The 17,484-nt window shown below is 40.7% G+C and overlaps 1 protein-coding gene across 1 annotated transcript in view; it reads left to right on the top strand.

The window, feature by feature from the left end:
* Positions 1–17,484, top strand: part of MYOM1 (myomesin 1) — a 244,358-nt gene that overhangs the window by 77,552 nt on the left and 149,322 nt on the right. Inside the window, exons 6-9 of the mRNA XM_006891423.1 lie at positions 2,992–3,005; positions 4,054–4,218; positions 7,675–7,836; positions 13,380–13,521. Coding sequence (XP_006891485.1) covers positions 2,992–3,005; positions 4,054–4,218; positions 7,675–7,836; positions 13,380–13,521 — 483 coding nt within the window. The remainder of the gene's footprint in view (positions 1–2,991; positions 3,006–4,053; positions 4,219–7,674; positions 7,837–13,379; positions 13,522–17,484) is intronic.

The raw sequence follows: 17,484 nt of genomic DNA, 5'->3' as shown, positions 1-17,484 counted from the left end.
TATCTAAATGTGTTCTGTTGTACATAGGGTTTTCAGAGGCCTGCTATTTCAGAAGTGGATGGCCAATCCTTCTTCCTAGTCTGTCTTCATGTGAATGTTCAGATTTAGAGAAGTATCAGACAGACCAGCGAGTTAAAGGAATATCCCTTATCATGGGGGCGGGGGAATTAAGTTTGCCCCTTACTAACATCACATATAAAAAAAATGCATTCAAAATTAACCAAAGATAATATAGATTAAAAAAAATACTAGATAATCTTATTAGGAAAGATAGACGTAAATCTTGATGTCTCTGGATCAGAAAATACTTTCTTTTTCTTTTTTAAAAATGGTTTTGGTGAGTTTGCATATTAAATGAAGTTTTCACTATGTACTTCCAAAGGAACAAATAAATCTGCCTTGGACGAGAGCAGGTCTTAAAAGTAAGAATGGTGGAGAGGAAGCAGCAATGCGGAGGCAGTACGAGCGAACTGAGACCACAGCCGGCACCATAAGGTTCCTCAGCAAGCCCAAGAGTGAGACGACCCCGAGGAGCTGCAGAAGCGAGAGGACGAGGAGTTTAACAGGGGACGCTCTCAGTGCTCACGCAGTCGGTCAAGAACAACACGCAAGTGCTCATCAACTGTTCCAACAACAAGGAGCTCCTGGGCCGCGCGAAGGCCTTTGACAGGCACTGCAACAGGGTGCTGGAGAACGTGAACGAGATGTGGACCCAGGTCCCCAAGAGGACAAGAAGACCAAGCCCTTCATCAAGGACCGCTACATCTCTAAGTTGGTCCTGCGTGGGGACTCGGTCAGCGTGGTCCTAAGGAACCCCCTCACCACCGTCAAGTAGGGCCACTCCCGCCTCCACAGCCCTGCCTCACAGCCACCTCCTGCCGCCCCTGGAAGACCTGCCCCGTACTGGGAATAATCAAGTCCCTGTGTGGTTTTTTCTACTAAAAAAAAAAAGTAAGAGACTTCCTCTCCACATACTTTGGAAATATTATTAGGAAGGGCCAGACCATGGAAAAAGACACTGTGCTTAGAAAAATCAAGGTCGGTGAAGGAGAGGAAGCCTCTTGGTGGGAAGAGTTGGCGCACTGTAAGCACTAGTTCGAGCACAACAGATCATGAGGGCGCAGGACTGGGCAGGGCTCCTGGAGCTGATGAGTCAGAGTCGACTCGATAGCTCCTAACAACAACAACAACGTGTTGTTTAGTGGCATTAACGACATTATTTCCCAGCATATCAGGATTCTCATTATTTCTATTCTTCTTGTTAACAACTGTTCCTTAAATATAACACTAAAATCATAAGTAACAAAAGAATAACTTGGACATTATTAAATTTTCTTTTTTAAAAAAAATTGTATTTCAAAGAATACAATCAATAAAGTGAAAGATGTCAGAATGGGAGAAAATGTTTATAGATCATACAGCAGTCAGGAAATCAGAAAACTAATTGCATTGGAAAAAATCTGCTGTCATGGACCTCCCCGGAGTGCTGAAGAGCAATGATGTCAATTTATATACAAAGGTGTGCCTAATCCAGGCCATGGTGTCCTCAGTTACTTGATATGATTCAGAGAGTTGGACAATGACTAAGGATGACAGAAGAAGAATGGATGCCTTTGAATTGTGGTGCTGGAGAAGAGATGGACTGCCAAGAAAACAAATAGATCTGTCTTGTAGAGGGTGAAACCAAGTCTCTCCTTTGAGGCTAGGATTTTGAAGCTCCATCTCAGTAACTTTGGGCATGTGGCAGGAAAATCGGTCCTTTGAAAAGGACATCATTATCGGAAGGTTGGACAGACAGTGCAGGAGAGGGAGACTCCAGATGAGATGAGTTGATATAGTAACTGGGCAATGAGGGTTGGTGTGTCAGAATTAGTGAGACTGGCTCAGGACAGGGAAGGGTTCAGAGCTGCTGTACATAGGGTACCTACATCGCAGGCGACTCAATGGCACATAGCAACAGTAACATACTCTGACAGGTTTGGAAGCAGTAGTGACACCCAATTCCTAAACAACATGCCTCCAGAAACCGTATGAACTTTGATAAATGTCAATAGTTGTAGAAGAGCTTTAGGCCTTTTGTTCATAGGGTCGCTGTGAATCATGCTCGACTTGAAGGCAATCAACAACAACATCTGAAAAGAAACTTAAGTCTAAGAATATGTAAAAACTTTTACAAATAAAAAAAAAAATAAAAAGACAAATGACTCCACTAAAAGGGGAACAAAAGTTCCGAATCGACATTTCTCCAAGGGAGATATCCAAACGGCCAGTAAGCAGATGAAAATATGCTTCTCCTCTTTAGTCACTGTTGCTGCTGGTTGTCACCATGTTGATTCTAACTTGGCAATCCCGCCACCCACCCACCCAGGTGCACTGTAGATCTCTTCCGAAGGTTTTCAGGGTTGTGGCATCTTCAAAGCAGGCTGCCAGCCTGTCTTCTGAGATATCTCTGGGAGGATTCGAACCACCAACCTTTTGGCAGCATTTAGCTCTTAGGTGGAGGACTTAACTACTTCAATCATCTGGATAGTTCCCTGAATATCCCATGAGTCTTGGAGGAAGAGCATCCAAGGTGCTCCTCAGAGGCAAGCATGGTGAAACTTTGTCTCACATGCTCATGATGTCGTTGGAAAAAGACGTGCTGGGAAAGGTGGGGGGTAGGAGAAAGAGAAGAGACCCTCAGTAAAACGGATTGACACAGGATTTTTTATTTTACTATGATTTTACCAAAAGTTACAGAAAGGTTGGGTTTTCATTCATTCATTAGTGTACATTTTCCTCCCTCTCCCTCCCCCAGTTCACTTTGTAATGCATCTCTTGTTCCAGATTATGAATTGTCATACATATACTGAATGCCTAATCATGTTTCTTTCAGACAGTCCTTCTCCTCATCTGTTCCAGTGCAGTGTTCATTATCTAGCCATTCTTTTCCTGTTCTCCCCCTACCCCTGTGTCACTCCCATTAACATGCTTTCACTTTAATCATGACAGAGATCCTGAGGATGGTGCGGGATAGGACTAGGTTCAGATCTGTTGTTCATAAGATCACCATGATCCGTAGTCAACTCTTACAAACAACAACATAGTGGTTTTCATAAGTCATTGTCACTTTACCACTCAGCATATTCTAATTCACAGCTGACCCTCCAGCAGGTTTTCAGAGGCAGTAAATCACAGGGAAGGAGATTGTCCATCTTCCTCCTGTAGAGGAAACATGTGCCTTTGGGATTGCAGCTCAGCTTCTTACCACTAGGTCATATGACAGAGTAGATTTGCTTCATAGAGTTTCCTATGAAGTAATCTTGATATCAACAAATCACCAGACCTTTTCCCCTCCAGTACAGTGACTGGTGGATTTGAACCAATAACTTTTAGGCTAGCTCTCAATAAATAGTCATTACCTCCCCAAAACCTTTTTAAAAGAAAAGGGAAAAAAGATAAATCTAAGGATTCATGATGTAATCTTTAAATAAGAAATATCAGAGAAAACATTTTTTAAATCATAATATTTAAGAATTTTTTCTAATAATAATAATAAAATAATTCTAATAAAGTTACTTTTGTTATTTTTATTATTTTTTTAAAAAACCAATCCTGAAATAAGTTATGGAGAAACTCTACTTTTATGTCTAATTGGCATGACTACTTTGTACTAAGAACAAGAATGGAGTCAATTTAAAAAGTGCATATAAAGGGAGCACTGGTGGCTTAGTGGTAAGAAGTTGTGCTGCAATGTAAAACATGCATATATCGCAGTTATTTAAGTGTAAGCAAAATGTGGCATTAAAATGCATTTCTTGAAGACAAACTAGCTCCTTGTATTCTATTCACTATAATAGTTTATAAAAGTTTATATCTTATCTGGCAATTGAAGCAAGAATATCTATTCAAACTTTATAAGCACAAGTCCTACATGGAATAGCAGGCTTAATCTGCATCAAATAAATAATTTGATCAGTGTTGGTTGCCACTGCTTCCTGGCTACACTTATTAAAATTTGCTACACTCTTTGAGGAGAAGAGATTAACTTCTGACACTTGTTTTTGTACCCAGTTGCTGTTACTCCTTATGGTTATGCATCCAAGTTTGAGATCCACTTTGATGAGAAGTTTGATGTGTCTTTTGGGAGAGAGGGAGAGACGATGAGTCTAGGCTGCCGCGTAATTATCACTCCTGAAATCAAGCATTTCCAGCCGGAGATCCAGTGGTTCAGAAATGGTGAGTCTTCATGATGATGATTTCTCCCTTAAATCTTCATTTGAAAACTGCAGGCCAGTTCCCAGGTGCAGCTCAGGGCAGAGAGGACCTGTTAGGAGAGGTGATTAATCTGGAAGTTTGAGGGGATAACCAAAAAGTAATTTTAAAGTAATTTTGACATGTATGTCAAGGTAGAAAATTGTATATTTTTTTCTCTTCACTTTAATTTATATTGGTTTGCATATAAAATTTGCAGACATTGTGTATCATTCATGGCTTCACACATTCCTAAACTCACATTGTGTTTCAGAGGATCACTCATGTGCAATGTGTTTTGTGCATAATATACTTTTGGATATTATATTTCTTATTGCCAAAAAATAATGTGGACTAAAATAATTAAAGAATGCACATTTATTTAATTTATTAAATGTGTTTGTCCAAATACCCTTTCTAATAGACTTATCATTTATATAGTAGGAATTGAATGAAACGTTTTTCAACATATGATATTGTTTATTAATCACAGTGTAAATGAAAAGCACATGCAGAGTTTGGTCTCTCTGTTCAAATGTATTAAAGGCCCATTGTTGTTACTGTGTATTGTAGAGTCAGAACGGACCCATAGCTGACCCTCTGGTGGATTTTCAAAAGCAGTTAATCACAAGGGAGGAGATTGCCCATCCTTCTCCCGCGGAGCAACTGGTGGCCTCGAATTGTATGGCAGCTTCTTGCCACCAGAGCTCCCTAAGACCCGCTAGAATGTGAAGTTTCTAAGTTTATTCTGCAAATAAAACACACAGCTACACTGCTGTTCCATAAGGATGCAAAAGTAGATCCTTTTTTATGTCAGATAGTCACCAAAGGTAGAAGAGTGGACTACAAATCTTTGCATTGTTGGTCCCTCTGATTACTTTTCAGTGATACTTTAGTCTTATTTTGTCTCCAGGTGGCCTAGAGACATAGTACTTGGGTGTAAGGAAGAAACAAGGCTTCATTTTCCATTATGTGAAGTTATGGGGTGAAAGTATACTTAAAGTCTAGATAACCTTACAGTCTTAAACTTAAAAAGGCTTCAAACTTAAAGTCTCCATGGTCAAAAGAAGTGAAATCAAACAAGAAAACTAACAATTAGTTGAATCATTGGAATGATTAGTTGAATTATTGTTGTTATTGTTGTTGTGCACTCTAGAGTTGGAACCAACCCATAACTGACTCTCCTGTGGGTTTTCAGAGGCAGTTAATTGATGGGAGGAGCTTGCCCATCCTTCTCCTATGGAGCAGCTGGTGACCTCAAACCCTGTGCCTTCCTGATTGAAGCACAGCTTCCTGCCACTAGGCCACCAGAGTTCCCTAGTTGAATCATTGGACTTCCAAAAATAATATGATCTCTAAAATAGTATTGGAAACATTTCATCCAAAAGAACCAAAATTTTGATGCAAGTTTATCACATCTAATGAACAGATATAAAAACGTCCCTAAAGGGTAAGGAACAGCCCTAATTCCCCAACAGATGGGCAACTGAACCAGCTCTAAGACTGCTGTTCTACAGGGACAACTTTCTAGCAAACGGTATCACCCCACAGAGCATTCTCAGAAGGATACCAGCAATTCATTCATGCTCTCCTAAAGTTAATATCTAAAATTCTTGACAATTTCCAGAACTTGGACTTTTTGTCATTGATGTCTGATGAGAATACAGAGTTTGAGCATGAGCAGAGAAGGCCTATTAGGTGACTTCACAGACAGTCCCTCATAGGCCCAATGGGACCGTTCAGTCACTTAGCGTGCAGTTGGCCTGAATTCTAGGTGTGTACATGTCCACTTGGGGCCTCGGGGGGCACCACAGTGTTCTTGGAGATGGCTAAGCCAGGACTTCATGTCCAGACTGAAATTAACAGTGGCGACAGCACAGTGATGGCAGTATCTGGGGTCCCAGGGGAGAGGAAAGGCTTCCCTTGGGGGCCAGTGTGGAACACTCAGTGAGAAGCCAATGGATGAGCCCACCCCAGAACCCACCTCTTAAGCATCTGCATGAATGTCCAATTCCTGGCCTCAACCCTGGGTCAAGGATGATCATCAGTCAAACATGACAAACTTCCTAAGTAATTGAATGCATGCTTATTCCAATAAAGTGCAGAAGGAAGTTATTAGAATTCTTAAAAAAATTTAGAACCTCTGGTCTTGAAAACCCCTTTAACATTGCAAAGGAAAAACTCATAAATTTAGAACTAGAAGTTAGAGATGGTCAATTTTGATGAAAAAGAACCTTATTTTAATGGAAAACGGATAAGTCAATTATTAGAGAAGAAAAGGATTAAATTTTCCTTGTAACAGAAGACACAGTGACAGTGATAGAATGTGTGACTAGGAATTTTGAATTATGAAAATCATTAAGCCATTTTAAGATTCTTGATGTTTCCCACAAGTTAAAAAAACAAAACCAAAAACAAACAACACCATCCCATGTTATAGGAAACACTAAAATTAAATTCAAACTTACATGAGACAAATTTTTATGGAGGGTTATGTCTTTTTAGAAAAACTCTTCAAGAATCAGCAGCTCTGGAGAACTAAAATGTGTATTTTGAAATAGTTTATTGGAAGCTTACCCCAAAAGTACCACAGCATGCAATACTTCTGGCAGCTCCATTAACGGTTTTATCAGCTTGGGAAGATCTTTCCCAAAATAAAACATTATCAAGAAGTATTTGTGATCTTGTATTTGTAAAGAATGACTGATATTGGTTTAGATTTTACCAACTTAAAATAAACTGGTGAAAGTAGAAATTCAAAGACTTAAACATTCACATTTGCAAATAAGTGAACCAGGAAATATGTTATTATCAACTATTATATCACATTAATATTATTTATTTTACATAAAATTTTATTATCAGGAGTATGCTTTTGCAATTTACAATACTCCTGTTGCATTTTATAAGTAATAAAATAAAGAAAAAACCGTTATGTTTTTGAAACTTCAATTGCATACATTTCTCTACTTTCTGAACAAGATTTGAAATTTTTACATTTGCTCCTGCAAATTAAGGGGAGCTCTCGTGGCCTAGTGGTAAGGAGTTGCACTGCCAACCCAAAGATGTGGTTTGAATTCACCAGATATTCTGTGGGGGAAAGATGGTCATCTCCTCCTGAGTGATTTATTGTCTCTGAAAACCAATTGGAGGATTTGCTCTGTGTCGGTTCCAACTCGATGGCACACAACAACAACACGTCTGCAAGTTATATATCATGATGGTCTTGGTCCCTCACTTCTGGTCGTGAATTTTCAGCAGTATCATATGGTAGAGTGGTGCAAAGCTTTTGAGACTTTCTCTAATAGTCTAGTAGCTGTCAATGGAGAAGGTGAATGAGAGCATGAACAGAAGAAAGTGAGAGAAAGAACGAAAGGAAGAGAGGAAGAAAAGAGGAAGAGAGATAAAGTTAATTTTATTACCTTTTTTTTTAATTTCTAGGAGAACCTGTTTCCCCATCAAAATGGGTGCAAACACATTGGAGTGGAGAACGGGCAATGCTGACATTTTCTCACCTCAACAAGGAAGACGAAGGGCTTTATACAATTCGTGTGCGAATGGGCGAATATTATGAACAATACAGTGCTTATGTCTTTGTTCGAGGTAAGGCTTAGCCAAAACAAGCAGAACATCCAAGAATATTTAATGTAAATAACTGAAGTCGATATACTCACTCAATGTTTTTGTGTGCTGGTGAAATTGTTATTTGAGAATTCTTCCAAATTAGGTGAAGTAAGATATTAATTGTCAGTAAAATTAGACCTCATGTGAAAGGTGATTCCTGAAGACAAGAACATAAAAGTTGTTGATTTCCAGACCTTGTGTGAGTTGATAATATCAGAAATGTCCTTATCTTTTCCTATCCAAACCACCAGGCTAGTTTTCTGTAGGTGCTCAAGCAGGTGTCAATCCCAAAGACAAGCAAAGTAATTTCAGATGGAAGCTGCAATAGAAGAATATCGTAAGAAGCCGATTTCTCCCTTTATTCCAAGTTATCTTTTTTTTTTATAGTTTGAGGTTTGATGAACTAGCAAATAGGGTGGTACAAGGGAATTTTTAGAAAAAACTGACATTGCTGATTATAAGAATTTTTTTTTCAGTGATGTCTTGAATAGATTGGATATATGTAAGTGGGATTGTAGTTTCAACATGAGACCTTAGCACATACATAACCCTTGTAGGCTACAAGGGAAGACTTAGACAGTTTTCCCCCTTTCATACACAAAATAGAACAATAAACTCATATGCATTTTCATAGAAATGGGATCTGGGAGATAGTCCCAGAGTTCTTACCCAGGATCTCAGGCCCCAAAATGGTCCGTGATTAGACCTATAATCCAATGTAATTGGTTTCTTTTGTACTGTACACTATACATTTTGTATTTAGTAACAGTATTTGAAAGTGGTCTTTAGATAGCTACAGGAGTCTGTGAGGGCCAAAACAGTTGCAGCTTTTGTTCTAGTACAACTACTGACTTTTAAAATGCAGAAGTAGAGACTCATAAATTATAAATTGGTTTACTAAAAGCATCAGTATTAGAAGCGAGAGTTGAACAAATATAGTCTTCTGAAGCCTAGCCTAGGATTTTAAGCAAAGCTTGCACTTGACAGCTAATTGAAGGATTGGCTGTTGGGATCCATGCAGTGGGGCTGTGGAGCAGAGGCTTGGTGATCCACTTATAAAGACTGAGGCCAAAAACATCCCTGGGGAGCCCAGTGCAGCTCAGAGCTCAGTAGCACACAGAGTGACCATAAGTCAGAATCAACTCAATGGCAATGGGTTTGAGCTCCCTGTTGCCTTTGTTTTATCACCTACATCACCAGAAGAAAACACAACATTTATTACTGTCCAGAGGTATAGTACGGTGGTCCAGATGACTTTATTTTGCTCAATAAAGTCATCAGTCCCATGACCCATTTCCATTGCTATCCCTAATGATCCTGTACCTTGTCCCATTCTGTCCTGTGGAAGATAGAAGAGAAGTGGAGGAGAGATGCAGAATTGCACATATCACCTCCTCTCCTCCCATAGCAAAGATGTAGACACATGCATCGGAAGTGCGTCATCTCAGGTTTGTCATCTATGTTTTCGCTAAAGCTCGGGGCTCAACTTTGAGAGTGAAATGAGGAAGAACAGATCAGTTAAAACTTATCATTGAAATCCATGATGTAATAGTAACTGATATCTATGTTGTTCTTATTGAACTATATGAACTGAGAGCTATGTTGCTGGTTCTGACTCATAGAGGAGACCTGTTGTACAACAGATTAAAACACCACCTGCTCCTTTGCTGTCTCACAGTTGCTGCTGTTTGAGTCCACTGATACAGACCCTGTGTCAGTCCATCTCACTGAGGGTCCTCCTTGTTTTTATGCTCTCCCTTTGCCAAGCGTGATGCCCTTCTCTGGGAACTGGTCCCTTTTAAGAACGTGTCCAAAGGAAATGAGCTGATACTCACTCTCCTTGCTTCTAAGCAGCATTTGGGTGTACTTCTTCCAAACAGATGTGATCATTCTTCTGGAAGCCATGTTGTTGTTGTTGTTGTTATGTGCCATCGAGTCGCTTGTGACTCATAGCGACCCTATGTACAAGGAAGAGCCCTAAACGCCGTTCTATCCTGTGCCAACCTCGCTGTCTCAAGCACATTCATTTCTACCACTCAACTCACAGAATCGATCCATCTCATTGAGGGTCTTCCTCTCCTGCGCTGTCCCTCCACTATCCCAAACATGATGTCCCTCTCCAAGGACCAGTCCCTCCTTGCATCATGCCCAAGGTATGTCAGACGAAGCTTCAGAATCCTTGACTCCAAGGAGCATTCCAGCTTCACCCTCCCAGGACAAACCTTTTGTTCTCCTAGCAGTCCATGGTATATTCAACACTCTTCTCCAGCACCACAGCTCAAAGGCATCCATTCTCTTTCTATCATCCCTATTCACTGTCCAGCTCTCCGATGCATAGCATATTCAATATTCTTTGGTTACACAGTAATTCAAAGGCATCAATTCTGTTTTGGCCTTTTCCTAGTCATTGTCCAGGGAGCTTTGGTGGCTTAGTGGTTAGAGGTTGTGCTGCCAACCCAAAGGCATGTGGTTTTAATTCACCTGTTGCTCCACAGAAGAAAGATGGGAAATCTCTCATGAGATCTGCCTCTGAAAACCTGCCGGAGGGTCATCTATGAGTCAATTCTGACTTGGCAATACCTAACATCACAATCCATTGTCCAAATTTTGTATGGATATGGGATAACTGAAAATACTATTACTTGGATCAGATGCACCATAGTTCTCAAAGTGATGTCTTTACTTTAAAGAGGCCTTCTGCAGCAGATTGGCCCAATCCAATAAGTTGCTGATTTCTAAACTGCTTCTATGGGCACTGATTGTGGATCTAAGTACAAATAACTGTAACATCTATTTCAGCATTGTAGGGAAAGTCAGGCATTACTGGGGAAAGAGAGAAGCAAGCCTTCTGGGTAGATTTCAGTGAAAATGAACATGTTGGAATTCATCAGCAAGTAAATTGGTGTAGTCAAACCACCTATATAAACTGGCTTAGTGAGGACTGAATAAGCAGATCGTCCTTTCCTCTGTCTGTTGTCTGCCCTGAAGGACATCACTAGGAATTGCCAACTGTCCCTCTGGAAGCTAACCAACATTCTGGCAGCAACTCTTCTGTCACTAAAATATTAGTCTCCACGTCTCTATGCAATGCTGGCTCAGCTCCACCACCATCTCTCCACAGTGTTCCCTTCCCTCACCCAGACCTCCCAATGGAAAGAAATCTGTCCCCACCAAATTGTGTGAAATAGTGTGACAGGTAGGGAATCTGCATCAGATATCAGGTACAATAATCTAATGATAGCGATTAAAAGCCAAGGGTAATGTCTGAATTTCTGAGCCAAGTAACTTGAACTCTTCACAGGTTATGCAAATCTATGAAATTCAGAAGTACGCCTGTTGTTTTGCAAGGTTTCTTAACTTACCAGGGTCACAGAAGTATGTTGTTGTTATGTGCCGTTGAGTCACCTGTGACTCATAGCAATCCTATGTACAACAGCCCTAAACCCTGCTCTATCCTGTGCCAATTTCACTGTCACTGACACATCCACCCTGATTAACCCAGTCACTGAATCAATCCACCTCATAGAGGGTCTTCCTCTCGTGCATTGTCCCTCCACCCTCTCAAGCATGATGTCCTTCTCCAAGGACTGGTCCCTCTTTGCAACATGTCCAAAGTATGTCAGATGAAGGCTCAGAATCCTTGCCTGCAAGGAGCAGCCTGGTTTAACCCTCTCTGAAATGAACCTGATCATTTTCTTAGCACTCCATGGTACATTCAATACTCTTCTTCAGCACCACAGCTCAAAGGCATCAATTCTCCTTCTAGCCTAACTAGTCATTGTCCAGCTCTCTGATGTATAGCAAATGATGGCAAAGACCATGGCCTGCATCAGGTGCACCTTAGTCTCCAGAGTAACATCATTACTCTTCAGTACTTTGGAGAGGTCCCTAACAGCAGACTTTCCCATCACAATATGTCTTTTCATTTCCTGGCTGCTGGTGCCAAGAGTGCTGACTGTGGAGCCATGCAAACTAAAGCTGTTAACAGTCTCAATCTCTTCACCTTCCATCCTGACGCTGCCAATTGGTCCAGTGGTGAGAATCTTTGTTTTCTTGATATTGAGCCTCAATCCATATTGAAGGTTGCAGCCCTTGACCTTCTGCAGCAAACGCTTCAGGTCCTCCTCAGTTTCAGCAAGTAGGGTTGTGTAATCTGCATAATGCAGATTGTTGATAAATTTTCCTCAATCCTGATGCCACACTTCTCATACAGCCTAGCTCCCAGATAATCTGTTCTGCATTATACGTTGAAAAGGTATGGAGATAGGACACATCCCTGGCATAAACCCTTACCAAATTTGAACCATGCGGTGTTTCCTTGCCTCCTCATCCAAGTACAGGTTTCACATTAGCATGATCAAGTGTTCTGGGATTCCTATTCTTCTCAGAGTCAACCACACTTTGTTGTGATTCACACAGTCAAATGCCTTTGCATAATCAGTTAAACACAGATAGACATTCCTCTGGTACTTCCTGCTTTCAGCCAAGATCTATGTAACATTAGCTACAATATGCCTAGTAAGTATAGATCATAGAAAAGGAGTGCTTGGGTGGTCAGCAGGGTGGGTGGTTTTTCTTAGGTCACTACTTCTTCAGCCTCAGCCTCTTTCCCTACCTGCTACCATTTAGGAACTCTCTCATTCTTATTATTGTTTAGTTGGAACAGCCTAAAATGACAAAAACATTGTCAGTTTGGGAACAGACATTTGGTCAAGATTACCGTTTTCCTTCTCTTCCACAATGGTTCCTAGTGTTTCCCTGGGCAAAGCTCCGTGCTGGTTGTCCTTTTTTAGAAGCACTCAGAAAGGGAAAGGAGAAGCTGTTTGCTTCCCTCTGAAGACTTTCATAGATTCCACGTAGTAACACTGCACAATGAATGTCTTAAGAACAGACCTGCTGGTCCGTTTTACTCTGGACTTGTCTAATAGCAATCTTCAATGCCTCTACAGGTGTACCTCATAGACACTGCTGGTCTGGTCCCAGACCACCACCACAAAGCTAATGTCACTACATAGTGAATCCTGTCATTGTTTTATTTCCCAGTACAAAGATTACAATGTATTCAGTGTCTTTTAAGTTTGCAATAGGATTATGAAAGGTTTAAGATATCTCAAGAATGAGCAAAATGTGAGACAGAGACACAAAATGAGTACATGCTGTTAGGAAAATTACGTCAATAGACTTGGCTCCATGCAGGGTTCTCACAAACCTGCAAAGTACAGTGAAGAGAAACACAACAAAACGAGTTATGTCTGTATATTAATGTTCTCTTAGAACATTTTGAACAGCCCAGGGCCACAGACAAAGATCAAGGGTTATTTTGAAAATCTTCTCTGTTTTGGCCTAGTGTTCCTAGTATTGAAGTTGATAAAGGAATTGCAAAAGTGAAGCTTACTCTACCTGGGTCATAAATGTAACAACATGGTGGGGGCTGGAGAACCCCATGTACAGTAAGATCTCCACCTGCCAAGCTGACTGAGCAAGTCTGAGAATATTAACATGATCCTTTCTTACCTTCCCAGATGCTGATGCAGAGATTGAAGGGGCTCCAGCTTCTCCCTTGGATGTGGTGAGCTTAGATGCCAACAAAGATTATATCATCATCTCTTGGAAACAGCCAGCTATAGACGGAGGAAGTCCTATTCTGGGATACTTTATTGATAAGTTAGTATTTCAGATCAAGCTTGTTATTTGTTCTTAGAGATAAATGCTTACTTTCTCCCATTATTTTTAGGTGAAATTTTCTTTTCTATACTCTCTTTCCTTCTCTCTGGACATGCAGTACACACATACATACACACGCATTGTGTACATATCCAAACATCTAAATTCAAGCGTAATTTTTTAATTTGACTGCCATTTTAAAAGACTTTGACTTTATAATCCAATAGAGAACATTTGAAAGTTAAATAGCTAGTAGTTTATATATATGATATATATGTATATATATAGTATTTATGTATAAAGTTTATATATATAGTAGTGTGTGTGTATGTGTGTGTGTGCGTGTGCGTGCGCGTGTGTATTAGGGAGCTCTGGTGGCCTAGTGGCAAGAAGCTGTGCTGTAAAATCGAAGGCACACAACTCGAGGCCACTAGTGGCTCTGTGGGAGAAGGATGGGCAGTCTCCTCCTGTACAATTAACTGCCTCAGAAAACCTGCCAGAGGGTCAGCTATGGGTCAGTCCTGACGTTACAGTAAATAACAACAGCATATGTTATACCCATGTGCTTAGTATGCCAATAACTTAAGCCTACCAACTTTAGAAATTCTAACAAAATCCCATTTCCATCACAGGATGTGGATTTGAGTTATACAAAGAAATGACGCAACAAAAGTCAATGGCATTAAGTGTCATTCTTCTACAAGTCCTTGACTTTCACTTTCTCCAAAATTTAGACGCTCTGCTTTTTAGAGTAAATGATGTTGTTGTTCTCTGTAGAGTCAGAACTGACCCATAGCTGACTCTCTGACAGATTTTCAGAGGCAGTTAATCGCACAACAGGAGATCTCCCATCCTTTTCTCACAGAGCACCTGGTGGCTTTGAACTGTGTGTATTCTGGATTTTAGTGCAGCTTCTTGCCACTCAGCCACCAGAGCTCCCTTATAGTAAATAGGTTACTATAATAGATAATTTGGAAGGAGGAGTGGCATCCACTTCCGTAATAGCTTGCCTTCAGAAACCCTATGAATCTGGAGAGAGGATGAGAGACTGTTGAGGACTCTCCTTCATAGGGTCGCTATGAGTCGCCTGCGACTCCACGGCACTTAACAACATCATAATAGACAATGGGTTTTGCCACATTAATTATTAAGTACATTTGAAAATATACACAGTAAATTTAGATTACTGACCTAAAGTCATGTTTTCCTGACTTAGTTTCTAGTCAAATGGTTGCTCCATTCATTGTTGTTAGGTGTTAGGTGTTAGCAAGTTGACTGTGATTCATTGTGACACTGTGAACAACAATATCCAAACCTTTCTCATGACCTCTGCCCTGCTCAAGCCAATTGTGGTATCACTGTGTCGGTCCATCTCATGAAGGATCTAATTCTCTTTTACTGACCCTCTACCTTTCCCAGCAAGGTGTCTCCCTCTAACAATAGGATCCTCCTGAAAATATGGCCCAAGTGAGTGAGGTGAAGTTTCACCATCCTTGCCTCTGAGGGAGCATCTTTGCTTCATCTTCTCTGGTGTTCTGAAAGCTATTGTTACCATCATGTGTAAATTTATCTTGTTGAGTGCCTTCTACTTTTTATCTCTCTAGGGACAGATAAGTTTCAGTATCTAGGGACAGATACTGGTTGCTAAGTGGAGTCAAGTACGATGTGTAGTGAGTGACCCTATGAACAGTAGAGCCAAGCTCTGTCCTATACTGCCTCATCCCTGTCATCTTCAACACATTTACACCCATTGTTGCAGACACTGTACAGTCCATCTAGTTGAGGGTCTTTCTCTCCTTGGCTGACCCTCCACCTTTCCAAGTATGATGTTCCTTTATATGAAGATGTATTGAATATAATATTTATAGCAATAAGTAAATAACTGAAGTCCATGGGCTCAACTGATGTCTTTGAGCTGTGGTGTTGAATGCTGAACATGGACTGCCAAAAGAACAAATAAATACATCTTGGAAAAAGGGCAGCCAGAGTGCTCCTTGGAGGCAAAGATGGTAAAACTTCAATTCACATACTTTGGATATGTTGCTAGGAGGGACTTAGAAGAGGGACATGATTCTTTGAATGGTGGAGGGATGGCAAAAGAGAAGACCTTCAACAAGATGGCACAATGACTGCTACAAGTGTGTCAGAAAGTGTGAGGATGGCACAGGATAGGACAGGTTTCAGATATATTGTCATAGAGTGGTACTCAATTTGACGGCACCTAAAACAACAACAATGGCTCAATGTCATGCACAGGAATATTTATCGCTTAGTATATTTATCAAGTTTGGAGGCTCATGTGTGAAGTAGTTGGATTCTAGAGGATAAGTTCTCTTATTTTAATTGAAAGTCAGTGTAAATGGTTTGGTTCTTTTTATTTCTTTCACAATAGTGTGTGAGCTGATTGGTCATGTGGATTTAATGGATTGAGCTAACAATCAGTTATGGGCTGGAAGCCTCTTGTATAAGTTAAGCAGGACCTGGTGGGCAGGCCTTTGTATTTAAAAGTCAGTTGTGCCCTTGGGCCTGCAACCCTCATGCCTGGTGTTAATTATGTTTGAGAAGAATGTTCTTCTAAGTGATACAGAACTTTTCTATTAGTTTGTTGTATGTGCAGGTGGTATAGCACTGGTCTGTGCGTTGCTGTAGAGAGGTAACTCGTGTTTACTGTGATGCTGAAGACTGTGACAGTGATGTGCCAATCATGGTAATGGGTACCCATGGTGGACAGTGTTGGCTGGAGCTTCCCAACTAAATCAAGCCTGGAAGCAGGAGTGGCATCCACTTCCGAAATGGCTTGTCTCTGGAAACTCTATGTACGAACAGTGCTCAGGCTGTTCATTGATAGGGTCGCTATGAGTCGTCTATGACTCAATGGCACCAAACAACAACAACAACAACTGATAGAATGTAGAGTTGCTGTGATACTGAATGCTGTGCCATTGGTATGTCAAATGCCATAATGGTCACCTATGGTAGGCAGTGTTTGGTAGAGCTCCCAGATTAAGAAAGGCTTGGAAGCAGGATTGGCATCCACTTCCTAAACAACATGCCTTTGGAAACTCTATGAACGTAGAGAAATTATGATAGTTATAGAGCAAGGTTCAGATCTTTTGTTCATAGGGTCCCTATGAGGTCATACTTGACTCAAGGCACTTAACAACAACTACAATAGTATATGTAGCTATACTAAGTTATGTTGGTGGTGGTGCTATATGACATACAGTCAAACCTGACTCAGCAACAGGTTTTCGGAGGCTGTAAATGGCACAGAAATTGATTGCCCATCTTCCTCCCATAGAGATTAATGGATTCAGACTGCCTGCACTTGGGTTGGCCATGTAACTCCTTACCCACTATACCATCAGAACTCCCTAAGATACCATTGTTGTTAGGTGCTGTCGAGTTAAGTACAGCTCGTAGTGACTTTATGAACAGCCATCCTTAACTTTGCCTTATCCTGTGCCATCCTGACAATCTCTGACACACTAGAGCCCATTGCTGAAGATACAGTGTCAATCTATCTCTTTGGGAGTCTTGCTCTCCATTGGTGACCTTCCATCTTTCCAATCATGGTGTCTTTTCTAAGAAATAGCCTTACTCAGCTGCATGTCCAACGTGTAAAAGACAGTATGAAATATTATTGTTGTTGCTGTTGGGTACCATCGAGTTGGAACTGACCCATGGTTGGCCCTCCAGTGGGTTTTCAGAGTCAGTAATCACATGGGAGGAGATTGCTCATCCTTCTCCTTCAGAACAGCTGGTGAATTTGCACTATGTGCCTTCGAGATTGCATCACAGATTCTTATCTACCAAACCACCAAGTCCAAATTATTTTTTTGCTAAAAATATAGAATTATTGGAACAATTTGAATCCACCAGATGCTCTGCTGGAGAAGGAGGGGCAGTCTCCTCCTATACCAGTCATATCACGTTTGACAGTACATACACAAAAAATAATAA

This window comes from Elephantulus edwardii, unplaced genomic scaffold, assembly GCF_000299155.1.
Source record: "Elephantulus edwardii isolate Elephantulus edwardi_28Jun2011 unplaced genomic scaffold, EleEdw1.0 scaffold00097, whole genome shotgun sequence".
Taxonomy (NCBI): domain Eukaryota; kingdom Metazoa; phylum Chordata; class Mammalia; order Macroscelidea; family Macroscelididae; genus Elephantulus; species Elephantulus edwardii.
The sequence above is the reverse complement of the archived record's forward strand: the minus strand, read 5'-3'. Positions and strand labels throughout refer to the sequence as shown.